This window comes from Trichoplusia ni, chromosome 1 (assembly GCF_003590095.1).
Source record: "Trichoplusia ni isolate ovarian cell line Hi5 chromosome 1, tn1, whole genome shotgun sequence".
Lineage (NCBI taxonomy): Eukaryota > Metazoa > Arthropoda > Insecta > Lepidoptera > Noctuidae > Trichoplusia > Trichoplusia ni.
Window position 1 is genome coordinate 13,439,679 of NC_039478.1, and position 25,870 is coordinate 13,465,548.

A 25,870-nucleotide genomic window follows, 5' to 3' on the forward strand; every position below is an offset into this window, starting at 1 on the left:
AAGAGTTCGTATATCTACATCAACCGCAAAATTAAAAAAAAAAAACACTTTGCGAAACTTCAACGTCAAAGATGGCGACTTGAGCGGTTTGTTTTTTGCCATCGGAATTTAACGAAATTCTCCTTAATCCGAAATCTGCGGATATATGTTGTCGACTCAAAATCAATATTTTTTTATGTTTTGTTATTCATATAAGGTTTCGATCGAGTTTACCGTAGTCCTGCATGAAATTATTAATGTAGATTTGAAGCTTTTTCGGGAATATATATCTTACTCTGTCTTTTAAGCAACGTTAGAAAGAAACAACTACATTAGACGTGAAGTTAGGCACGTTCGACAACATGACAAGTATGACAACACGAATACTACAATAACAATCGAGCTCTCGATAGCGAGCGCGTCAAGGTTTTTTAAACTCATGGTATGAGTCCGATTGTAAACTATTCGAACCGCGTTTATACGCTATCGACTGTAGTAACGTCATTGACGTTTTCGATGGCAACTCATGGTAGAGGTACAGAAATACTGATATATATGCTGTGATGTGTCAATCTGACATGACAAGCGCTTCATTTGTTCAATAGATTCTGAATCTGTGCCCCATAGTTTGAGAACGCGGGTGTCGAGATTCGGATTATTATTTATTATAGTTAAAACAGTGCATCTTTAAAGTTCAAATGCTGCAGAGATACAATTAATATTGAGGATTGATATCTGTTATATATCAAGTAAGAAGCTTCAGAATGTCAAGTCAATTAGAACCTGTAAACGACGATACTATACTATGTTGGTTTTACTCTCCTAAACTTGGAACTGATGGTGCATTATGGCAAAATATGTGTAAGCAGATAAATGACTATGTCAAGAGTTTATGTCGAGATTATATATGGCATCGAGACGAGTTTCGTGTATTTGTTCCTATTATGAAAGATAACGACAAAACAGGTAACTCTGAACTTTGGTATCGTGTTGACACTTTTTTTCACAACCAGCAAAGTATGAAAATTGACATCATGATGATTTAATTATTTCAGGGGTACCTTTACATCTATGCAGCAATACGTGTTTTGGTGATAACATAGAAGATGAATGGTTTATAGTTCATGTTTTGCTAGAAATTTCGAAGCAATACTCAGATTTAATAATTCAAGTAAAGGACAATGATGGTGACTTTCTTTTGATAGAAGCAGCAAATTATTTACAATCTTGGGCAAATCCAGAAAACACAGCTAACAGGGTGCGTTCTCAATGTATAGAAGAATTCTTACATTTATCTTAATTATTAAGTTTATAGCAAGTCATATAAAAAGTGGCCTACACTAAACTCTTTGATGACTTTGTTTACAGTTGATAAAATCATAATAATTTATTAATTATAGGTAATATACCTATAATTAATATTAGTTAGTTTGATTAAGGTTTTCTATTAGTTCTGTTACAATGCTGCAATGGTGAAACAGCTCATATTGGAATTATCCGACTCTGCTTCTATGTACCATGCTATACTTTCAGTTAATTTTTCATTGCAGTGAAAAATTTATTAGGTAGATGTAACTTTTTCACTGCATAGTTATGTCTTTGCAGTAGAAATTGAACCCATTATAAACAATACTAAATTTCAACAATTTGGCTTAAATAAATCAAGTTAGAACAATAACTTTAATGTTTCAGGTATTTATACACAATCATCACATCCATTTAATCCTACCAGAAGTGATTGCTTTAAATACAAATTTGGGCTTAGATGAAGCTATACTGAAAATTGCAAACTCACCAGAGTTGACACAGGCAGCACATAGTATTGAACAAGCAATCCTAAGTCGAATTGGAAAATACCCTGACAAAATATTAGAAAACATTCATAGAACCATAGTCAAGGTGCCCTCTACATTAGCAACAATATTGACCTTACAACCATCACTTATCTCACCAATTGTTGATGCATATTGCAACCATGACAGTGTAGATGTAAAAGCTTGTAAAAAAATTGACTATGTTGATTGTGTTGATGTTGAAGTAAGATTTACGAAATTTTTATATGCATCTCTTGTACATTCCAAACTTATTAATCAAGCTAAGTACCATGGGAATGATAAAAAGACACTCTTGGGCTTGAAATTAACATGTGGATATCAAATGCTAATGAATAAAGCTTCAGTTGCTGACCCACTGTTATCAAAGGAATACCAAACATTCATACAGAGTTTAAAACTAAATGGATATTTTAAAAATAACATCGAAGGGTCTAATGGTTACCAGCAATTACTAAAAACAGCTCAACATTACTTTTCTTCAATAGAATGTCCGGTAAGATCGAATGTATTTCATCATAATGTTACAGAACTTATGAAGTCAAGTAAATTTATTGAATTGAACAGTACATTGAAGAGTAGTTCAGGGGAGCATTTCACTGGTGTCGAAGATAGTGAAGATTGGCTAAATATAAATCCTGAAGAATTAAATGACTTTCTGTATTCGCGTTATGGGAAAGCAACTAAGTTAAAAAACATTGATGACATTTCATCTCAAACTCTTACACAGGAATTAACATCTTTTCTTAAGCAAACATCTGACTTTGAAGGAATAGAACGAGAACACATTGATGAGTCAGATATTAATGAGATTGATTTTGAATCAGATCAATTTGTATCATGTATAGAAAAAATGTTGAAGGTGTTAAGTACGCATAGTAAAGAGGTAACTGAGAGTGTAGAAAGTGAAGATGATGAAATGTTTTACAATGATGATGAAGATGACGAAAGTGAGGATTGTGATAAAGAACTAAAGGTAAAACTTCAAAATAATCCAATGGAAAATTTGCAAGCTGAGACTACCATAATGGCAAATATAATGCAGAGCATGAAGGAAGAAAAAGCATCAACAGGACCAACAAGTAATCTGTTGCAGTCTATTGGAATAACAAAACCTGAATTTATCGATTCTGATGACGATTAGTCCTTATAATAAAATGCTATATTATATAGTTCAAAAATAAAGTATCAATATACCTGCAAATGTTCAGATGGAGCAATATCTGTAAGTAAAACTTTTATTTTAGAATATATCCATGTTCCTTTATTTATGATTTATAAAAATGAATAACAAGTGAAAAATATTAATAACCACCATGATCCCTAATAGCAATAGTCTTGGACTCAAAGATGAGCATATGCACCTCCTGCAGTAACAATGGTTTCTCCAGTTATGTAACTGGCATCATCTGAAGCTAGGAAGGCCACTGAACTGGCAATCTCAGAAGGCTTACCAAACCGTTTCATTGGCACGATGGATAAACTTTTTTCTTTGCCTGCTTCTGAAGAAGTAATCTAAAAACAGTAATACTCGATTTTAGTAAGTTTTTTTTCATAAAGATTTTGGCTGAATTATTACACAAAAGTACTCACCGCAGATGCGAACTTCGTAGCTACAATTCCTGGAGCAACACAGTTTACTCTAATATTGTCATGTACAACTTCGTTAGCTATGGCTCTAGTTAATCCCAAAAGAGTGGTTTTACTGACACTGTATGTACCTAAAGGCTGAAATAAATATTTAATGAATCGAAAGTACATTAATCAATAAGTTCTGGCTCAAGAGCTCTTAAGTGATTACCTCCATTGGTTGGTAGCCAGCAATAGACGAAATAAATACGATATTGCCTCCTCCTCTCTTAACAAGTTCAGGATATGCCTCCTTTGCTAAAAGCCAGGCGCACTTCACATTAATTTCAAATATCTTGTCCCACACTTTGTCATCAGTCTGAAATTTAAGCACAGTAACATTAAGCTGTGTCAAATAATTACGATGAATGTTATGATTTCAAATCTTACTTCACGAAAATATAGACTTATTCGTTATCAATGTAAACTGTTGGCATCCTTTTGAATTCATTTTTAATTCCTAGGATTTACGTTTTATGTTTTCTAGAATGGTTTCAATTTTGTTCTTTAATAACATTGAAATAGATTCATTAATAAACGAGATCAAAAGTTTACTTTACCTCAAGTATCGGCCCAACACCAGGATTAACTGCTGCATTAGAAACAAGAATATCAAGGCCTCCAAATTTTGACTTTGCCTGAAGGAGAAAACAAACTATAATGAAATTATTCATGTACATTTATTAGCGTTGCCAGATATATTTTTTGACAAGTCGGGACGTTGGTATTTTTTGAGTGAAATTAGCGGGAATCTTCCGTCAGAAGCGGGACATAGTAAACTTGATGTTTGATGTTCAATGTTCCGCGCGCGAATAACATAAGCAAACAAGTGTAACTTAACTCTGTGAAAATTTTATCGAGCTTTTTTTAGATTCGTATTTGGTGGGAATACGTCCCGGGCGACGGTGAATCACGCTACGCCACTGGTTTCAAACTATAGTCTCTGTGAATCCTACGAATGGTGTACGGTCAAGTTCTCTCCGAAAAGCGGAACCGAGAATGTCCCGCGCGGGACATTAAAATTTAATTTAAAAATCGGGACGTCCCGCCAAAATCAGGACGTCTGGCAACGCTGACATCTATACTTAATATTATAAAGCTGAAAAAATTAATCATCTTTGAGGGCTTCCGTTCCGGCAAAAAGGCTGCCAGGCTAAAATGGGATTGGGCGGGTCATGTTAGCCGCATGGAAAGCGATCGTTGGGCCAAAGTCACCACACTATGGGAGCCAACGGATGGACCGCGTCGTCGTGGGCGACCTAGGAAGCGGTGGTGAGACGACCTTAACGCTTACCGCGCAGGCTGGTTCCATGCAGCCCAGAATAGAGAGTCGTGGAAGGATTTGGGGGAGGCCTTTGCCCAGCAATGGGACACAGTGGGTAAGAGAGAAAAAAAAAGAGGGCTTCCGTTGCGTGCGCTGCGAAAACAGGTCAATATCTTCTAACCACGCGGACGAAGTCGCTACAACAGCTAGTCTTATATATAAAATTCTCATTCTCATGTCACGGTGGACTCAACTAACAATAATATTGTAGGTAGTCATTAATAAACCAGGTTTGCTTTCTTTTGTTTAAAATATTAACAATTCAATTTACTCCTCGGTATTTTTTTTATGGCAGGTATTTAATATAGCTACGTTGTATATTCAGTACTTACAATATCAAACAGTTTTTTTCTTTGATCCGCATTACCTACGTGGCACACGACCCCTTCAACTGTAATGCCTTCACTGCGCAAATTCTTTACTGCATTCTCTACATTATTTTCTTTTCTACTACTTATTATCACAGAAGCTCCTTCCTGTCCTAATCTCTGCGCTATGGCGTAACCAATGCTAAAATTATAAAAATAAGGTATTGTAAACATTTAATGCACAAGTTACTCTATAATATGAAAGCAAAAGGACAAGAATTCCTTTTATATTGTAAAGGAAGAAAGGTGGGCACTAACAAAGGATTTTTGAAGACTCATCCCAAGTTTTCAAAAATCCTTTTTTAGTAAATGGGGCATACCCTTATAGATAAAAGAGGACTATAATAATAATAATAATAAATTTGCGTGCAACAAATTGCAACTGATGAAGTTACTGAAGATCACTGAAAGCTTCAGTAATTCCATCAGAATGGAATTTGGTGTTGACAAATGTGCAGTCATGCATGTAAAACGAGGTGGGATTGTAAATCCCTGGGTATACAGCTCTCGGATTCTATAAACCTGAGGTCCCTCTCCTCAACGGAAACCTACAAATACTTGGGTATGTCAGAGGCGTTAGGCATTAATGTCGCTGACATGAAACAATCGTAAAATTTCCTTATCGGGCGGTAACAAGGTGCGTGCCTTTAATGGTTGGGTCATGCCAGAGGTTATGTACTCCTTTGGCATACTCAAGTGGACACAGACCGAGCTGGACGCCTTGGATAGAAGAGTCCGCACACTGCTCACCGCAAATCGAATGCACCACCCGCGATCATCGGTAATGAGGTTATATATCCCTCGAAAGTGTGAGGGACGAGGCTTCTTAAACGCCAAGACCCTTCATAATCGCGAGATATGTAACCTCAGGGAGTACTTCCTCCGAATGGACGTGGGAATGCTTCTAGATTGCAGGCAGTGGATAAGGCCTTCACTCCGCTCTCTCTAGGCAAAGAGATCTGGCGCAAACCGGTCGTACTAAGCGTCAAAGACCGCAAGGATGTATGGCAAAGCAAGGAGCTAGACGCTATTATCGGACTCTTCATGGAGCCGATGTAGATTTCTTAGTGTCCGTGGCCTGGCTACGCTTCGGTGATCTTTTTGGAGAAACCGAAGGGTTTGTATGTGCAATTATGGATGAAGTTATCTTGACAAATAACTACCGGAAATATATAATTAAGGATGGTACAGTTGACATCTGTCGGGCATGTCACTGTCCCGGTGAATCCTTGAGACATATAGTTACGGGTTGTTCTCGTCTTGCTAACGGCGAATACTTGCACAGACATAACCAAGTGGCCAGGATTATCCATCAACCAACACCTTATGAGGCTCTCGTTGGGCGTCTGGGTCAAGGGTTTGATTCAGAGAGCGGTACTTCTGGACACGGTGCGCATCGTGAGGAGGTTCCTCTCTTTGGAGCCCTGACCACCGGCAGCTTGGGCCCTGTTCCCGTTGCCGGTTGGACACTATTTTTTATATTTTTAAATATATGTTGTTTTTTTTATATACCTATATTTAAAAATGTAATTTATATGTTATTTAATTTAAATAAAGGAAATAATAATAAACTTAAAATCCTTAATCACGTAGGTGAGGGGAATGATTTTTTCTGGCCTGCGCCTACAATGACACGGCATTAATGACATTTTAACTCAGATTATAGAAAGAATTCGAAATAGCCGCAGCATCCTGAAGATGATTACATCTTAATAGGATTGCCGAGCTACATTTATTTTAAGGCTGAAGACTGTTAAGATAATGTGAATTGTGTGTCTGTTCAATATTTCAATTTTTTCCCATCTAATTTGTAACTCCGATTAGTTCACTGACTTATATCGGTGAATACAGGTAGGTGCCTAGTAAGGTAACATTATATTTATTTACACACCAGGGCCCCGCTTGTGCTTTTATACAATAGCCGGTGAATGAATGGCAATTGAATTAAATTTGAAATTATTCCTATTATCGTAAGCATTTTGCCAATACAATAATTGAAACTTAAATGTATTGACCTTGAGTTTAGCGTCCCACACTGAATTTCCAATTATGTAGAAAAATGCTTAAGATAAAACGAAAATTGTCACTTTAAGGCAAATTTCATTCATTCATCGGCCATTTTAAATAGCAGAATTGGGGCCTAGAAGGCTCTCCAAAGGCTATACGCTAGAATTCTACCATCAATAGGAGCAGAGCAGTAACTAGAAATGATCCTAGAACCGCAATAAATGATCACTTTAGTGCGTGAGCTCCGTCAATAGCTGTTAAGCTAACTTTAAAACCATAAATGAAAAAGTCTTCGTCTTAAATATTTCAAATATATTAGTATAAGAATATAGATAAGAATGTAATAGGTACAATTGAAATTTATGTTTAACTACCATTTCACGATCATTCTAAAACCAACTAAGTACATAAATAATGGGTTAAAACATAAGTTTCCAAAAGTAAAGTAATAATAAAAAAAATTGGTACCTACAGTACCAAAACAATGTTATTTTTTTACAACGTCATGTATCAATTTGTACTTTGTACATTAAATCGATATCTTTTAAAGTTTAACTTTATTTACTTTGGTCTTTGTACCATAGGTACTACACAGGTCGGTTTTGGAATATTTATGAAAGTAGTGAAGGTCACTTGGAATCATCAAAATCTAAGTGTAATTAAATGTTCTCAAACCGGTGCAGTCAGGTGCCGGTGTATGTATTAAAAAAATAAGAAAATTACCCTTCCGTCGATGCTGTGACTATAGCAACTTTCCCCTTAAACCTGCTACTATGAACTTCTCGAGTACTTGCGTTTACCATATTTAACTTCACCATTTTAGCCCTGGAAATATTTCTTAAAGAATTGAGCATTATGAGCTTATAATTCTAAGAATTCTTATTTTTATATAAAAGATTATTATTACAACAAGTTATCATTGGTAAATAAGATAAACCTTTATAATTACAGATAATAAGACAAACTCTTTCACGTCAGTGATCAGAATTTCCGTATCCTTATAACTGATTTCGCCTCAAATTGCCACTGCGTAGGAAGTCAATTGCAATTTTTGATTATTTTTATTAGTATTACAACCAGAGCTGATGGCACCTTACATATTAAGTAATTATGATTTTATTATAAAACCTAGCCGGTTTTATAATAAAATCACAACAACCGATATTTTTTTCAGGCAACACGCCTAGATAATATGCACTGTTCGTTATCTATGATCGAGATCATAAAGGTGCGGCCTCATGTAGCCCCGCTCGACGCTAGTTAGCAGGGACAAATCTGGGCACGAGACACCATTTTAAATTTCCCGTGACTCGAAAAGTTGCTGCTTCATGCAGTTGCTCGGCGCTCATTTGCAGCGATAAATATGGTAACAACGAGACTTCGAGTATCGATAGGACTTTGAATATGATCGAAATGTAATTTATGTAATGTAATTTAATCCGATAATGTTTCTGACTACCGTTTTTTGCAACTTTCCCGATTACTGTTGCGCTACTCGTATTTTTCCTGAATTGTCACTGTCTCTTTCTCTCTAATAAGGGGCAGATGTAAAACCAAAGGGATAATCCACAAAAAACATTCAAAATTAGCGCCTGCGCCAACCCGGCAAAAAAATCATATTATTACGCAAGCCTTGTAGACCACAAAGCATTAACAGAAAAAAATATCTTTTACCTGCTAGTAACATTTAACTAGTTCTAGCAACTTTTAAAAAGTTGACTGACGTTGTCACTGTCAAAGTCGACAATTTGACAGCTGAGTGAAACAAAACTGAAAAGCCGAATCAAAAGTTGTCGGTAACCAAAGAGGACAACAATAATGTGTAAATTATAACCTTAAATCAGTACAATGTAGATATTCATTCGAGTGTTAATTAAATAATTATAGGAATTATGTAGTGTTTAAAATTATTTTATTATTACACGTAAAATTATCGTTGTTGAAATGGCGATAACTTTCGGAAGATTATTTTATAAATATACTAAATGGTTTGTAATAGCTGTTTTACTAGCATTTTTCATTCATATTTTTATCGCTATTAGTTTATTTCCCTCTGCAAATGACAATTTATTGAAAAAGAATGGTTACGTCTCACTCGCTCGACAAGTTGTTGGTGAAGTTTCTGCCAGAAAAAACAGTTTTGGACCCAGTGATGATGAAGATTTCCCAAGCAGTAATAAGATTATCAACAAGCCTTCGGCTTTTCTTAGATTAGAAGAACTTGATTTTAAACCTCCTTGCGAAATTAAAAGCAGAGAGGCTATCTCGGCGATTCATCGTGCTAAGACACAAAATTGCAAACAGCAAATTGTCAACAAAACTTGTCTTATTCAAACTGGACATTTTTATTCAGAAGAATTACCAAATTTCTGCAATCGAAGCCGAACTACATATGGCAAACATTTAGGATGTTACATAGACAAAAAGAAAATGAGACTACTTACAGGTTTTTATGGAAATTATGCCAACACAAACACACCCTCAGCCTGTATAGATATTTGCATCCAAGGTGGTTTTATTTATGCTGGGGTGCAATATGCGTAAGTAATGAATTTAAAATTTATATTATAGAAGGATTTGAGTCCTCTTTTATCATAGTTTATTCAGCTTCTGACCTCCTCAACCCAGTTACCTAGACAACACAATACCTCTTTGTTAGACTGCTTGTCACACTTTCGACCTTAAGTAGGAATAACAGCCGGGACACACAATTTAACGTGTTTTCCGAAATATAGACGAACTCATTATGACAAAGGTGATCACCCGTCTATGAACCAAACGCATCAAGCATAGCTTAACCTGTGATCAATTAACTACTGTGGTTATAGCCACAAGCTCCTCATTGAATGAATCTGGCAAAGAACCTTTTTTGTCCACACCTACACTTAACATTGGCAGACAAATTGAAAACCATTATCACTACTTATCATGATTTGAATTTTGTCCAAGATCCATGAGAATTAGCAGGTTTGTTGTTAAAGTTCATTTGCGCTCAGTAATTTATTCTCTACAAAGTAGGTAGGCATTTATATTTTTTAGAAATAGGATACTATAAACTTTTATTGTCAATAAAGTTTGTATTATTTATTAAAATAACTATTTTAGATCGGAGTGTTTTTGTGGAGAAAGCATACCCCAGTTGTCAGGCACAATAGCTACGGAAATGTGTGACATGAGCTGTCCTGGTGATCCAAAACAAAATTGTGGAGGGTACTTTACCATGAATATTTATGAAACAGGACTATCAAGTAAGTTAATATCCTGCTGTAGAAAAAATGTCCTTGAAATAACAATAAAATACTGTATTCTTTTATTTGTGTGATAAAGTGCATAACAATAATTAATTATGTATTTCTTATCATGAGTGTGTTAAGTGCTCATTAAAAAATATCATGAATTTCTAAGTTTTCTTTCATATATTTTAAAATTTTAACACCCATTGGCAATTAATATAATTGCAGATTGGATCTGATTGCAGAGGTACTAGAATTTTACAATCATGATAGAAAATAAAAAAGTAATGGGTTTTTTTGTAATATATGGGCTAAAAGAGTTATGCTGTTACCAATCTTGATGAAAACCACTGATTCACTATACAGAAACCTTACTAACAATTTGCATCATCACACTGTTGAGACAGACAAGGGATCATATTTGAATTCTGGGTTCTGTTTTTTGGATTTATCAAGTTCTTTTTGCATATACAATAAAAATAGGAAGGTAAATGTTGTGGCTTCTGGTTCACTTCATTTCATAGAAAACGCCCTCATAAATTTCCGACAGAAAAGTAACTGTAGGCTTTATAATAAAATTTAACTGTATAAAAATTTAATTAACCTATATTCTCAAACTAAACGCTTGTAAAAACATAATGATGATTGAAATGAATGATAAAATACCGTAGATATAATCGTGATAGGACATAGAATCAGGAAGGGAGGTACGCGGCGGCGTTTACCCAGGTTTGGTATAGTAGATGATTGGAAGTCTACCTCACCGTGGCATCATATAATGCACGGATAACCGAGTGGTTATGGTCACCAAGCCAAACCCACTATACGCATCGTGTCGCGGGTTCGATTTCCGTGTAGCACAAGCAATTTGTTTGATCCACCAATGCTTGTTCTGAATCGGGGTGTCTTCGTGCACGTGATTTGTATATTTGTGAAACCCACCATAAAACAAGGATTAAATCCCTTACTGCGGGAGTTTTTTTTTTAAGTTAAAATAAAGGGTTTTGGTAGCAATAGATATTAAATTGTTTTAAAATTGATTTACAGAATTTAAGCACAGAGTAACACAGACAACAAGCACGAAAAAGGAACCTGTGCAAATTGTGTTCCTGTTGACATTGAATGGGCGCGCACTGAGACAAGTTCATCGCTTAATTAATGCTTTATATAGAAGCAATCACTACTTTTACATACACGTAGATAAGGTAAGTCAAATTATTATGACATAAATGTGTAGGTTGCCGTTTTTCAGGCACTTTTCAAATTTTAAATTACTGACTCTAATTGCACGATTCCAAAGTGTTATTCTTATGGAGATGAACCGGCAAGAAACTCCATATTAATGTTTGCAAAAACAGCGTAAATTAGCAAAACATGTAACAAATAGCAAAATGACTCCAGCCTTACCTAATGTTTAGTAATAATAATTTATTTGTTACAGCGTCAAGACTATTTACATCGGAAGTTGTCTGCTTTAGAAAATCAATTTTCTAATATAAAATTAGCATCAAGTAGATATTCTACGATATGGGGTGGAGCATCCTTGCTTACAATGCTACTTGCAGCTATGAAAGATTGTATGGCACTTAAATGGCGGTGGGATTTTATAATAAATTTAAGTGAATCTGATTTTCCCATTAAGTCATTAGAAGAATTGGAAAACTTCTTGTCAGCAAACAAAGGACTTAATTTTGTTAAATCTCATGGACGTGAAGTACAAAGGTTTATCAAGAAACAAGGATTAGACAAAACATTTATTGAATGTGACACGCATATGTGGCGCGTCGGCGAAAGGAAGTTGCCTAGAGGAATAGTGATTGACGGTGGGAGTGATTGGATTGCCTTGTCGCCAGAATTTGTTTCATATATCATTGGGAAGCAAGATCAGCTGTTGGCAGGTCTGGATGTCATATTTCGACATACACTGTTGCCAGCTGAATCTTTTTTTCACACGGTGTTAAGGAATTCACATTTTTGTGGATCATATGTCGATAATAATTTGCATGTCACCAACTGGAAACGAAAACTAGGCTGTAAATGTCAACATAAACATGTCGTGGACTGGTGTGGTTGTTCTCCCAACGATTTCAGAACTGAAGACTGGCCTAGGATACAAAATACTCAAGACCGACAGCTATTTTTTGCAAGAAAGTTTGAACCAGTCATAAATCAAGAAATAGTCAATAGAGTAGAGCAATTTATAGGATTTAAAGATCATTATTTATTGCCTAGTTTAGAGGCGTATTGGCAAAGCATTTATAACATTGATGACTTAACTGCTAGTACAGACGACGTTATTTTAACTCACGCCGCAAGCATAGTGCGACATAACGCAAGAATTCTGTTAGAAGAAGGTTGTTATATAGAACCAAGTGACATTATTGAAATTAGTTCTTATAATTACGCAGATGTTTACAAAGGAAATTTAATATTACATAAAGCGATTACACACGATCGTAAGGAAATAATTATAGAAACTTGGTATAAACCTAAAAAACATATGGAACTTAATTTTGAAAATCCGTATTTTGATTCTGTAAAAATATTTAAAGTAAGTTCGGATTACGATCAGAAAGAACAGACATTTAGAAATTTAGCAAATGTTTTAGGACCCTTGTCTGAGCCTGTTTTACAATATCAATTTTCGGCTCTATTAAATAAGAAATCAGATAATTATACTATAATCTGGTTAGATCCCACGGGAGCAATCGGTGATGTAAATAGTATACACGTAGATGATACGAATCTAACCAATCATATAAAACCTACTTTAAAAGCACCTCTTTTGCCTGGAATTTGGAAAGTGGGATTATTTGACCAGAATAATATAATCGTATCAACAAAGTTTCTCATATCACCTCTAGAATATTTTTCAGGTAAAGAATTATCTCCACAAGAATCAAATATAATTCATATTGGATCTCAAAATTCGTACAAAAACTTTTCACATCTCAAAGTGAACAACTTTATACCCAAGCATGAAGAAAGTATACTTTTGCAAAAAATTTCCCAATCGAATGTACAAAGAATACATCAAGATTTAAAAGAGTGGATAGATGGGCTTACCTCTGAATTTTATAACGTATTAGGTTCCTGCATGTATTTGCACGACAAACTACCATGTGGCCATCATAAATTTGAGGATTGTGTTTCAACTCAGTGGAGTTCATTATCTCCAGATCCTAAAGGTTCTATAGGCAAACTAAATGAATACACTGGACGTTTAGAAAGAGTATGACACATATTCATTTTATAGAGTACTTATTTTCCACTACTCAGATTAGGTAGATTAATCCTCACTTACTACCTCGATCGTGGTGATCGCGACTGACCTATTAGTATATATATTAAGGTGTATAGGTGCAGAAGTTGATAAACATAATTTACATAATCAAATTTAGTACCAGTCGTTTTTCGGTGACTAAAGAGTTGTAACTATTAATTTTATGTCAATGCCTATTTTGCTGTCTGATAGAACTTTTTCTTTTTCATTCCGATTGTTCCTATCCAACTGCTGTATCTGATCGAAGCGAAGGCTTTCGTATAAAACTGCTACTGCATTTAACTTTGGTTCATAATATAACTTAGGTACAGCCATCAATTTTTGGTTCGCACTGCACCAAAATTACGTACATGTTATACGTTATATTTTGTTAACGAATTGAGATAATAATTTAGTTAACTATTATTTTTGCTTGTTATTCATTTGTTTCTTAAGATTCCTATGTGGTTCGCACTTTCGACTGATAGTATCATTAGCATCATTTTAGTCTCTAAGAATAGTTTTACTGTATAGCGCCTAGTACCTACTTCTGTAAGCGTATTCGTTAATTATTGTCCTGATAAACGATAGCGTACCATAACTATGTATAACGAATTTTTGTAATTACTTTAAAGCGGCAGCACGGATTATACGAAACTTCTTTTAAAATTTTGTATTGAAATCAGTTTCTAATCAACCAAAGCTGTTAAAGTTTAAGCTATTAATTTAATTTTATTAATATTAGGAATTGTTTCATTGTTTGCAAACATTTATTAATTACAATCATAATTAATGCAATACGGTACATAGTATTTGTGTAAAAAAGGAACTGTAAATATGTAACTTGGTTATATCCTAGTGTTAAAACTTGTATTTATGTATAAAATAATATTAATGAATAAATTTATAAAATCATTTTTATGAAAAAAAATATTTACACAGTTCCTGGTTTTCATTAAAACACGCACTTAACCCTCGTAACTCCTATTTAAAAGTAGTTTCACATACTGAAAAATAGACTGGAATAGACTAATTTAGACACCAGCGTCTAAATTAGTCTTGGCAGATTGGAAAATATTTCAAAATCTTGTATTCGACTTTTTCTGGATATACTCCTACCACCTTACTCTATAGTTTAACAAAAATAAAAAAATCCTTCTGGCTATCATTTATCTCCTCTAAAAATGAGTTGACCATTAGAAAAAAAAACACACATTGTTTATTAAATACTCACATTTAATGTTCGTACAAGTAAAGAAATAACAAAATAAATTAAATTCAGACTACAAGCATTTGAAGAGTATCCTGTCAAATATGAATACGCGGTCAATCACAATTCTTCAGATAACAGAGTTTGAGATTCATAATTGTTTTTGTTTTTTACTATAATAACATACAAATATACATAAATTAATTATTTAGTTAAGCAGTTACCATACCAAACATTAAAGATGACAAAATATCTAGCATATAAATAGACAAGAACAGATAATGAATAATACCTCCCTATTTGGAAAATCTACCTAAAGTTTTAACTGAATTATTTGTTGTGTTGCTATTTTTATCAATCCATTGAAATCTTCATGCAAATGTGATCTCCAAAATTTGCATCTACCCCATACAATGGCTGGATAGTTTGGAGATGAAATTCCTTGGAATATTCTTGCTATACTCCTACCAGTAAAATTACAATCTTTATAAGTACAAATTAACGCGCGAACATCAGGGATTACTCTTTCAACATCTAATGGCCTTTCTGCTAATGTTAAGTTGGCAGGTAAACTGTCTCTTTCAAAATAATTTCTTATAGTGTCTTTTAAAACATTTGATGATTTTAGAAGCACCTCTTTGGATAAGGTTGTACTTTCAAGAGAATAATTTCCTAACCTCCGAAACGCTAAATTACACTCTTCTAGCTGAAATAATCTCGCTTTTTCTTGAGAAACCACAGAATTGTGTAATTCATCTAAAATGCTATCAAGTTCTGCAGAACTCAAGTCTCCTCTAGCTCTGATCCTAAAACCAAGTGTGTTAAACTCAACTTTTAAATGTGATCTTCGTGAAATTCCTGTTTCCGTATTCCACTCTAAATTCTTTAATTGGTATTTCGTTACACCACTCTCCCAACCAATGGCTGCGGCTACTTCAATAACATTGAATTCTAAAACACTATTGCTCATGATACTGGGGTCCTTCTTATTTTCTATTAACAATGCCATAGCTAGTGGTCTACAAGACTTAGCCGCCTCGTGAATTTTTTTTGGCCCTCCGTAAGAAGAGATTTTGCAGTTTATGTAAGCATTGTTTAAAAATTTTATATATTGTTTGGGATGAAGTTCTACATAACATAACATAGTTGCAATGTTTTCTGACGGTAAATCTAGTTCATCTACCGTAGAATCTATGGGGATTCCCACCTCATGACCATTGCAACATGCATTGGATGAATCTTTCCGAGCTTTAATACATTCGCATGGGATAAACACCTTAGAAAGCAATTTTCTTATAGTAGGTCTATCAATAGAGTTAGCATGAATGTGTTTTAAAAGTTCGTTTTTGTCATTGTCATTGTTACTTAATATAATGTGACAATATGCAAGCTGACCATCGCGTCCAGCTCTTCCAACTTCTTGCACATAAGATTCAAAACTGCTAGGCATATTATAATGTATTATACATCTAATATCTGCTTTGTTAATACCCATTCCGAAAGCAACTGTCGCTACTATTATCCTTAGTGTTCCATCCATAAAATGTTTCTGTATTTTTTTTCTCTGAGCAGCAGACATGCCAGCATGATATGCTTCTGCTATATATGACATTCTTTTTCTTTTATTGTTTTTAGCTTCCATATTTATTTTGCCAGGTTCTTGTAAGCATGATCTTAATACGGCTGCTATTCTCTCACATTCATCTCTTCTTATACAATACACAATGATAGCATTAAATAAAATGATTGGTTCTGATAACAAGTACGAAACTAGAGCTCTGTCTTTATCTTTTTCCATTGACACTGATAAGCAGAGATTATCAGGAAGTGCTGGGTTCCTAATCACTCCAGTTACACCATCAGGTATATTGATATGGCTGATTATACTTTTTATAGTTGACTGACTTGCTGTTGCAGTCAATCCAAGAATACACTTAACATTTAATTTTTCTCTTAAAACTCTACATATCATAAGATAACTAGGCCTAAAATTGTGACTCCATTGTGACACACAATGTGCCTCATCAATACAAGCAAAGGCAATGGGAGGAAGTGATTTAAACAAACCTGATAAACCATTTGATGAATCCCCTGCTATCAAAGCTTCAGGTGATATCAGAAGAATATTAAGTAAGCCTTCCTTCAAACATTGCAGAATTTTACTTCGCTGGGTCTGTGATTGATTGGTATGGTAACATCCAGCTTTTAAGAATTCTGGTACATTTAAAACTTGATCTTCCATCAATGAAACTAAAGGAGAAATTACCAAAGTTATACATTTATATTTTTGACTATAAAGGTATGCTGGCAGTTGGTAACATAATGACTTGCCACCCCCAGTGGATAATATAAGTAAACTTGACATTCCACACAAAATGCGTTTTATAGCAATTTTTTGTCCAGACCTAAAGGATTTGTGTCCAAATTTATGAAGCGCTTCATCCAGATCCATTGAAATATCTTGATCATAATTATATAAAGGTGCAATGCCTCCATCTTCACCGCTAGGTGAATCAGCTAACATCTTCATAAAGGTATCTGGAATTTGGCTACTCTCAAATATACTTTCCTGTAACTGTTCAGCTATTGATAAAGTGTTGCAGGTTGGGTCTGCTGCATACTTTTGCATGTCCTCTAAAGTTGGTATATCATTTTCATTATAACTCTCAAGTGGTAATAATGTTTCTCCTTTGTGTGATTTACAGTATCTAGCCATATGACCAGATTCTCCACATTTGAAACATGCTATTTTACCTGATTCAGGAAACTCCATTCCTCCATGAAGACTCTTCTTTGTTTTCCATAATTGTTTTTTATACTTTGAGAAGTTAATACTTTTTTTTCCTCTAACAAATACTTTTTTTTCTATATTAATTTTTACAAAGTTTTCATTCAATGTTCCACTATTAATTTTATTTTCTAACCTTTTACTTTCTGTACTTTCATCTGATTTATTACATTGGCCTAAAACACTGTTTACATTTTTGAGAACATTTGTGATTTCTAGATGTCGGGGTTGAATGTCTTTTTCTACCCCAAAAGGTATAAATTCTCTTATATCAGGAGGTTGTTGATCTTCCTCAATAATATTCTTTTTACCAGTTCTAGTGTTGATTTTGGAAATAACTTCATTAGGTTTTTCACGATTTTCAATGCTTGATTGCTTTTGAGAAGATTTGTTACTTTCTTCATCACTATTCAGTTCATGTTTACTGATACTTACAGTTTTATTATTTATTTTCCTTTTTTTGAGAGCTGGTTTTAATTTGTCAATGACTGTTTCTTCTTCCTCAGATGCACTGTTTTCAACATAGTCACATTGCTTGTCATTTAGATCTGCAACTTTGATGTTTCCTAATCCAAATGTTTCTTGCTTATTGAATTGATTACTCTTGTCTGTACTGACGCCAGAAGCTCTATCAATCCATGCATTGTTCAATTGTCTAACCATTGGTTTTGTTGGATAATCCTTTGTCGCAAAAGAGCAACTAGACTGAGTAAGACCACACATTGAAATGTTTTTGCTGGTGACTGGTTCTTGAATGATAGTAAATGTATTAGGAAAATCAGTATTTAATTCAGTCAGATTGTTTTCTTGTGAACTGTTTTGAATATCATTGATTTCTCTATCTTGATTTTGTGTTATGCATTGAAAGCTTTGTTGTGATTTTGGTAAAGAGAGTTTTCTGGGATTCCTTAGACTAAATTTTCTATTTTGAAACAGCTTTTTTGATAAGTTTTCTGAGAATGGTGTTAAAGGCTTAACTTTATGTTGAGGTCCTGAGTTTGACAATAATTTTTCTAGTTCTTGACCAGAAGGCAAGTTTGGAAGCTCTGGCTGTGGGCTCGTTGACTCGGACGGGGGAAGTTCCAGTTGGTGCGCCGGTTCCGGCGAGAGCATGGGTTCTTCAATATCACAAATAGAGAGTGAGCTCTCCAGAGCTTCACTTTTAAGTTGAAAGTACTTTTTGTAAGCATATTTTATTTTAGCCGGAGCTTCTTTTATGTCAAATTTCGTCGGAGCACGGTGGTACTTTAATTTGAAATCTTTTTCCCAACTTTTGACTATTAATTTACATTTCAGATACGCCTTGTCTTTCTTGATCGATTCAATTATATCCATATTTATAAAAAAACTTACTTTTATCAGAACTAGTTCTTCGCATGGATGAAAATATGAAAAGAGCTTTAAATACCAAACTAAAAGCTTGAAAATAGTTAAAAATGTGTGTTTGACACTTCGAACAGCATTCCCGCGAAAATACAATATTGTCTCGCCTGTCACCAGCCAGACTCAGCCGCCAGATGACCACCTGTCACTCACTTGTCAGTGTCAGATAGTCGATGGCAAAAACAAGTGTATAATCTGTAACATTGACCTTTTCAAGACGATGGCTAAAGGCGTAACCGCACGCAATTGCTCGTCGCTCGTTTGCAGCGACAACCTGGTCCAGCGACCCCATTTTAAATTTCCAGAAAAACAAAACATTAATATCTATAATTAGACTATTATGTAGAAACAAGTGTGATTTTTTAAAAGTACAGAGGTACATTTTAAACTTCATAAAACTGTACAATGAAGAAACAAAATTATGGTTTAAACGTACATGGTGTCCATACTTTACTAATATATTATGAAATGTTTTAAAGTATTTACAGCATGTTGTGGTGTTATGGTGTTTGCAGCACCACTTTTATATAATTTATATCGACTTCTCTCGACCGCTTATTTTTTTCTTTTCTTTTCTCTATTCTGTAGTGTATTAATTAACTATGACCTTTTTTTTCCCAGCGACAAAGTTCAACATTTTGAGCTTTATTGCTACATTATCACATGACCAGATTTGTCGCTGCAAACGAGCGACTGCAAAGGCTCTAAACATTTAGACATTTTCAGACTCCAAACATTTTCAGCTTTGTCGCTACCTTTCCTGCAACCATATTTTGTCGCTTTTTCGAGACGCGAGGAATTTAAAAATGGGGTCGCGTGATCAGATCTCGAGCGACGAGCATCCATGAGGTTACGCCTTAAAGGCGTAGCCTCATGAATCGCTCGTCGCTCGTTTGCAGCGACAAATCTGATAAGGTGGGAATTAATTTAGAGACCGTTACATCACCCACTTTTTATCGACTTGTCTCGCCGGTCACTCTCGATCGTTTTTCTTTTCTTTCCTCTATTCTATAGTGTATTATTATCGTATGATCTTTTCCCAGCGACGAAGCTCAACATTTTGAGCTTTATCGCTACATATCACGTAATCAGATTTGTCGCTGCAAACGAGCGACGACGAGCGATTCATGAGGCTACGCCTTTAGTCATCGTCCTGAAAAGGTCAATGTCACAGATTATACACTTGTTTTTGCTATCGACTGTCTGATAATGAAAAGTGAGACAAGTCGATACAAAAGTGGTGCTGTGACGGTCTCTAAATTTATTCCCGTAAATAGGGGATTCGAAAAATCGAAAAAAAAACACTTTATTTCTTCACGTTATTTTTATGCAATTCTATTTCCTTCATTTGTATCACTGCCACGGGGTACGAATGAGGTTAGGAAATCAGCAATACAGGGTCGCATCCTGACCAGATTTATCCCTGCAAACGAGCGACCAGCGACTGCATAAAGCAGTGACTTTTCGAGTCGCGAGAAAATTTAAAATAAGGTCGCTCGACCAGATTGTCGCTGCAAACGAGCGACGAGCGATGGCATGTAGCAGCGACTTTTCGAGTCGCGGGAAATTTAAAAATGGGGTCACGTGATCAGATTTGTCAATGCAAACGAGCGACGAGCGATTCATGAGGCTACGCCCTATTGTCGTTCTTTAATTTAAGCTGAGACGGTTAAAAAAATAGTTATTTTAAAAGTACTTAATTTTTGACATAGTGGTTGTCTATACTAATATTACTAATATATATTGTAAAGAGGAAAGTCCGATGACACGGTCCGATTTGAAAAATTCTTTCACTGTAAAGAAGCTACAATATCCCCGCTGAACATAGGCTATAATTGATTCCAAAAATATAAGGGGTTCCGTAAGAAAATTCCGATATTGTAACCCAAGGTGTTAATCTTCTAACCAAGCTGACGAAGTCGCGGGCAACTGCTAGTGTCCAATAATTATGGTTGTAACTGCATTCAAAAAATACGGCTTTTTACATTTCACTAGCCAGTCATACATAATAGATTACATATAGAAGTGTGATTAAAAAACAAATTCGGTTGTAAAATGGTATAATGAAATTATGAAAGCCCTTACAGTTTTATTCTGCTCACACGCTCTCTATTTATTAGGTATAACGTGTTTTATGAAAATATCTTATAATTCATTAATACAATTTATTAGAACACGAAAAAAAACATTTTCATACCGGTGTTGAAACAATAAATTAAAAACCTGTTGGCCGACTTAGCAGGCGCCGAAGCGCGACGTCAAGTCAAATAGTAGTTTAGAGGAATAATACTTATTTTTGAGTGCTGACAATTTTCACGTACACAATTAAGTCAGCAGCCACTTTTGACTTACTGATCAATTTCAGACGAATGTTAAGTCAGTCCCTGTCGGATGTTCAAACTCGAGAAATGCAGCATGACGTCACTTTTCCATTAATAAGTTACTATTAATCTATTACACAGGCAGGTCAATGAAAACAATTTTGTAAGATCGTTACTGGCAAGGAATTTATAATATTTAAATACAATATATCTTAAAAAGACGGTAACGTGTATTTAGTCCTAGAATAATATTTTAAATAAGTACTTAACACCGACGGCATCACTCATCGCGTCACTTAACCTATACAGTTATTGATATTATTATGCTAATTTCGCCACGACGATGAACACAATGCTAGACAGACAGTGAAACAAAACTGTTGTATTGTGCGATATTGCGTTTCAGGATGTCAGCACACAATCCCAGCACTCTCTCAAACCTGAAAATGACAACAGATCATCATTATTATAAATTAAAAGGGAGTGATATGAAGATTCGAATGACGTTATTGCGACGCAAGCTATTTCGAAAAAAAATAAGAGTGGTACTCCAGTTCAAAAACACATTAAGGCGAAAACGTCAAAAAGTGTCTTCATATCGAAATCTATAGTTGCGAATAGCATATTCCCATCTGAATTTGTCTGGGGATCGAACTTGCGACCCCGATAAAGCTTTTTCTCATTACTAGCAAATTCATCATTCGATAAAGCGGTTTTCGAGTTAATGTAGTTTCGAACTGGCGTACCATACTAAATATTTTTCGAAATAGCGTGCGTCTCAATAACGTCATTCGAATATTCATATCACTCCCAATTTAAAAAATAAAACGCGGTTGCGGTGAGCACGTATGCCGTTTTTGCAGTAGCGGCAAGGTAGGTGCGTGCAGGGCTGTAAAGGATTTTCTATTTATAATAGTTTATTGTGCCTTTAAAAGGTACAGTCTTGTTACAAGGAGTTTTACGAAGAATGAACAAACTGGCTAACCTTGCACGGTCCAATTTCACACATTTTAGAGAACCTGCAGCGCGAACAGTTGCTGCTCTCGGCCTGTCCAGTAAAAGTGCAATTTCTCCAAAATAGTCTGAGGGACCTAATCTCCCTACTTCAACAGCTGAACCTTCTCCCTGTCCACTCCTTTGCTGTAGGACTACCGCTGTTCCTGTAAAACAGTACGGCAGTTGTCAACATTTGGTCCGCCATGTTGCGAACAAGTTCATACCTTCATTTTTGTCAAAATTCGAACTTTATAATACTTAGTTCAAATAAAAACGTCCAAAACGGAAGCCGACCCCAACAGAGTTGGGAAAAAGCTAGGCCGATGATGATGAAATAAAAACGTTATGAATTCCTGAAAATTTGTTTACATTCTTTATCTCGTCTTGTTGGCCTTACTATAAATGTGTTATTTAATTTCAATCATGTTACGTGTTTTAACTCAGACACGCATGACCGATGTGTCTATCACTTATTTTACGTGTAAATAAAACGTTATAACGAATGTCATTGCAAAGTACCCATACTACTTGTTTTAAGGAAAACATTTTTGACGATAATTACAGTTTTAAGTAATACTAAATATAAATCTTATTAGCTCTCATTTAAAGTTAAAGCAGACAGATATGGTTAATTACCTTCCACTATGATGTAAAAGTCGTTGCCAGGTTCACCTTGGCGGACTATGATCTCACCATCGGTAAATGATACAGGTTCTAAGGCATCTGCTACAGTTAAGCGTTCCCATTTTTCTAGACTCTCTGAAAGTAAAAATACTTATATTATGACGTGTTGACTATTATTCTGTTGACTAACACTCTTTAAATTAGCTTTTAAGGAATACTATAGTTTTATAATAAATAATAAATATATAGCTTTCTCCCGTCTCACATACAAATAAAAAATGCAGACTCAAATAGTAATGTAAGATTGTGCAGTCTAAACATCTTATCACTTACCTAATATTGACACACGCGATAAGAATTCGTCATACATACGACGTTTTCTTATAGTGGATCCCATTAGTATGCGGCGATAGGAGTCTCTATCTAAACCCCAGAGCTTCAGTGGCGTTCGGGCGCGAACTGTGGCTGCTCGCGGCGTCCCATATATTAAAGCCAATTCACCAAAGCTACCTCCTTCTCCTATAGTAGTAACAGGTTCTCCATTCACTAAGACCTTGATATTAAAAAATTAAATTAGATCCAATTCTAAAAATTGGCCTAGAGTTGACATATTTAAACAATAAAAATATAAACTTACTTCAACTTCTCCTGAATCAATTATGTAAAAATTATCTCCCTCATCCCCCTGTCTGATGACGGTTTCGTCAGGAAGACACTGTACTGGAAACATGGCGTCGAACATATCGGCTCGTTCTGATTCATCCAAGTGGGTAAACAAAACATTTGAAGCAATAGCACGCGAAAGAGCACCAGTAGTTTTGTAATCTTTTGGCACCACCTGGCAACATAAAATTCAAGTTATGCCCATAAAAATTTTATACCTGACTGTTACTGCTCCAAAATCTTATTTTTTGGAGCCAAAGTAATAAAAAATATATTTATAAAAAGGGCATTAATGAAACAACTTCAGAGTTTGTTGTGTTGTTTCTGCTAAACACCTTAGCAATTAGGGAGCAATGAAGTATGTATATAGTGGGATACTGGATAATATATATTAGACGTGTTAAAGTGCTACATTATAAAGTAAGTTGAATGTTTGATATTTTTACTAATTTTTGCGTACAACAGAGCAATACTGAATTCTGAAGCACGGAAACAGTTTTACGGATGGTAACTACCTTTTTGACGTAGCTGGTTGCATCTTCTTCAGTCACTGGTTCAGCACTGATGCCACCGCGTCTCCTTGGTGGCTGTCCCACGGGCACTGGCAGAGGTGATAACTCTCCATCAGCTTCCCCTTCTAATGCAGCAGCTGCAGCTTGAGCTGCTTTAACTTGCTCCTGCAATAAAGAGAATTAGACTAATGTAGATAATGTCAAGGATTAAAGTCTTTGAATACAGTATGAGTTTTAAGAATCTGCAAACATCAAAATAAATCACAGTCAAATAATATACATGTTATTACAAAAAAAGTATAGTATAAAACTCCTTAATATTATAGAGTCAATAAATATTTTTCTATTGCATAGTTTGTTGCACTCTAACACATTCCTACTTGATAATTATAGGGAGATACTCTTATCCCACACTTTTTTTTATCTTAGCTGATTCCAAATTACCAACATGAAGGTATAAAAATTATTTTATACTGACCATTTTCTTTTTAAAATAATAACTTCAGTAAGTAATTTGTTCACATTGACTGAGACCACTAAAATGACATCAATACTAAAAATAAGGTTAGTGGTATTATCCTCTACTCTTTAGTAAATACTACAATGCTAATTTCCTCAATCAGGCTATGCTTGTCCTTTTTGTCCTTATAACTAGGTGTATGTTATCAAATAAATATATATGATTTGAGCTATATTTTGAGGAAAAAAAATACAACAGTAAGTTGAACTGTACAAAATAAACATTTAAATTACAATAAATATGCCTATTTAACTTTCCGATAGGATAAATTCCCATTAAACTAGTAATTATTACATTTGTATGTGCAAATATAGCTGTACACTAACACAACTACATTTTAAATTCTTATATAGTAGAACTTACCCTTTCTAATTTTTGGAAATACTGTCTCAAAAAAGACACTGGATTTTCTGGTTTGTTTACACATAACTGCACTATACAATCTTTGAATAGTAACGATATATTATGACTTTGAATGTAGTTTTCACACTCGTGTAAACATTGTTCTTCTTCCATTTTAGTCAACCTCAGTCTAATCGCTCTTGTCACAATACTATCATGCAGATAGTGTGTCGTTACATAAATGTTATTATTTTTAAACAAACAGATTTGAAGACATAAATATTGAATGTCTTCAAAAAAGAAGTCCTAAACAATCATGATCTAATAATTAAAAATATTCACGAAAATTCACGTGCACGTAATATCGATATGCACATAAAACATTTGAATTACAAACAGATTTTTTATATTTTAGTTTAAAACGAGAACAGTTGGAATTATATAAGGCAAGAGCAATGAAGGTACATAATTTAACAGGATTTTATTGTGATCACTTCTGATCCTAAAATGTATTACGTCAAGCTGTCAGAGAAATAGTGTCAATCAGTGGTCAATCACATCGAGGTTATTCAATAAAGGGGATACTATACTGTCCTAAGACAACTTAAAACCCTGATTAAATGTTTCAAAATTAATCACGATGAAGACAATATATTGTGGCTGTTGTATTTTTCTTTTGAGGATTTAAGATAACATAAAGTAAAGTAATTTCAAAAAAAAAGTAAATACGTCTTTGAATCGTCTAAGCGTTGCCATTGATGTTCAAAAGTTAAAATAATCAAGTCTTTGTATTTTGCTTATGAGGCTTCGAGTAGCGTAGCAGTATAGTAAGTTCCGTGCGCGTAGCGTACATAATGTGTGATGAGTTTTGTACTAT

The 25,870-nt window shown here is 34.7% G+C and overlaps 5 protein-coding genes across 5 annotated transcripts; 2 read left to right on the forward strand and 3 right to left on the reverse strand.

Annotated features, from left to right (window-relative positions):
* Positions 1-533: 533 nt before the first annotated feature.
* On the forward strand, positions 534-3,040 carry LOC113495814 (protein ecdysoneless). Its single transcript, XM_026874775.1, has 3 exons — positions 534-945; positions 1,035-1,237; positions 1,672-3,040. The coding sequence occupies exons 1-3, from the start codon at positions 744-746 to the stop codon at positions 2,953-2,955; spliced, it is 1,689 nt and encodes a 562-aa protein (XP_026730576.1). The 5' UTR covers positions 534-743; the 3' UTR covers positions 2,956-3,040.
* Positions 3,041-3,052: 12 nt separating this feature from the next.
* LOC113495821 (dehydrogenase/reductase SDR family member 4) lies at positions 3,053-8,140 on the reverse strand. Its single transcript, XM_026874789.1, has 6 exons — positions 7,863-8,140; positions 5,097-5,274; positions 4,001-4,078; positions 3,613-3,759; positions 3,405-3,539; positions 3,053-3,326 (listed from the first exon to the last, which is right to left on the reverse strand). The coding sequence occupies exons 1-6, from the start codon at positions 7,991-7,993 to the stop codon at positions 3,156-3,158; spliced, it is 840 nt and encodes a 279-aa protein (XP_026730590.1). The 5' UTR covers positions 7,994-8,140; the 3' UTR covers positions 3,053-3,155.
* A 744-nt stretch (positions 8,141-8,884) lies between these two features.
* LOC113495808 (xylosyltransferase oxt) lies at positions 8,885-14,576 on the forward strand. Its single transcript, XM_026874765.1, has 4 exons — positions 8,885-9,679; positions 10,245-10,387; positions 11,420-11,577; positions 11,814-14,576. The coding sequence occupies exons 1-4, from the start codon at positions 9,084-9,086 to the stop codon at positions 13,608-13,610; spliced, it is 2,694 nt and encodes an 897-aa protein (XP_026730566.1). The 5' UTR covers positions 8,885-9,083; the 3' UTR covers positions 13,611-14,576.
* A 273-nt stretch (positions 14,577-14,849) lies between these two features.
* On the reverse strand, positions 14,850-19,312 carry LOC113495803 (ATP-dependent DNA helicase Q4). The gene has a single exon (XM_026874756.1). It carries the CDS (start codon positions 18,965-18,967, stop codon positions 15,158-15,160), a length of 3,810 nt encoding a protein of 1,269 aa, XP_026730557.1. The 5' UTR covers positions 18,968-19,312; the 3' UTR covers positions 14,850-15,157.
* Positions 19,313-21,058: 1,746 nt separating this feature from the next.
* Positions 21,059-25,507, reverse strand: LOC113495850 (cAMP-dependent protein kinase type I regulatory subunit). The gene is made up of 7 exons (XM_026874848.1): positions 25,015-25,507; positions 24,135-24,296; positions 23,594-23,794; positions 23,290-23,509; positions 22,969-23,091; positions 22,322-22,496; positions 21,059-21,776 (listed from the first exon to the last, which is right to left on the reverse strand). Exons 1-7 carry the CDS (start codon positions 25,165-25,167, stop codon positions 21,692-21,694), a joined length of 1,119 nt encoding a protein of 372 aa, XP_026730649.1. The 5' UTR covers positions 25,168-25,507; the 3' UTR covers positions 21,059-21,691.
* Between the last annotated feature and the right edge of the window lie 363 nt (positions 25,508-25,870).

Bases quoted from the DNA above. Each gene is read 5' to 3' on its own strand.
- LOC113495814 (XM_026874775.1), top strand. From the start codon at position 744: ATGTCAAGTCAATTAGAACCTGTAAACGACGATACTATACTATGTTGG. The intron at 946-1,034 runs GTAACTCTGAAC...TAATTATTTCAG, and splicing joins GAAAGATAACGACAAAACAG to GGGTACCTTTACATCTATGC. The intron at 1,238-1,671 runs GTGCGTTCTCAA...TTAATGTTTCAG, and splicing joins CAGAAAACACAGCTAACAGG to GTATTTATACACAATCATCA.
- LOC113495821 (XM_026874789.1), bottom strand. From the start codon at position 7,993: ATGCTCAATTCTTTAAGAAATATTTCCAGGGCTAAAATGGTGAAGTTA. The intron at 5,275-7,862 runs GTAATTTTCTTA...TTATAATTTTAG, and splicing joins GTCACAGCATCGACGGAAGG to CATTGGTTACGCCATAGCGC. The intron at 3,540-3,612 runs GTAATCACTTAA...TATTTATTTCAG, and splicing joins CTGGCTACCAACCAATGGAG to CCTTTAGGTACATACAGTGT.
- LOC113495808 (XM_026874765.1), top strand. From the start codon at position 9,084: ATGGCGATAACTTTCGGAAGATTATTTTATAAATATACTAAATGGTTT. The intron at 10,388-11,419 runs GTAAGTTAATAT...ATTGATTTACAG, and splicing joins TTATGAAACAGGACTATCAA to AATTTAAGCACAGAGTAACA. The intron at 11,578-11,813 runs GTAAGTCAAATT...TATTTGTTACAG, and splicing joins TTTACATACACGTAGATAAG to CGTCAAGACTATTTACATCG.
- LOC113495803 (XM_026874756.1), bottom strand. From the start codon at position 18,967: ATGGATATAATTGAATCGATCAAGAAAGACAAGGCGTATCTGAAATGT.
- LOC113495850 (XM_026874848.1), bottom strand. From the start codon at position 25,167: ATGGAAGAAGAACAATGTTTACACGAGTGTGAAAACTACATTCAAAGT. The intron at 23,092-23,289 runs GTAAGTGATAAG...TTTTACTTTCAG, and splicing joins ATCGCGTGTGTCAATATTAG to AGAGTCTAGAAAAATGGGAA. The intron at 22,497-22,968 runs GTAATTAACCAT...ACTGTTTTACAG, and splicing joins CTTTTACATCATAGTGGAAG to GAACAGCGGTAGTCCTACAG.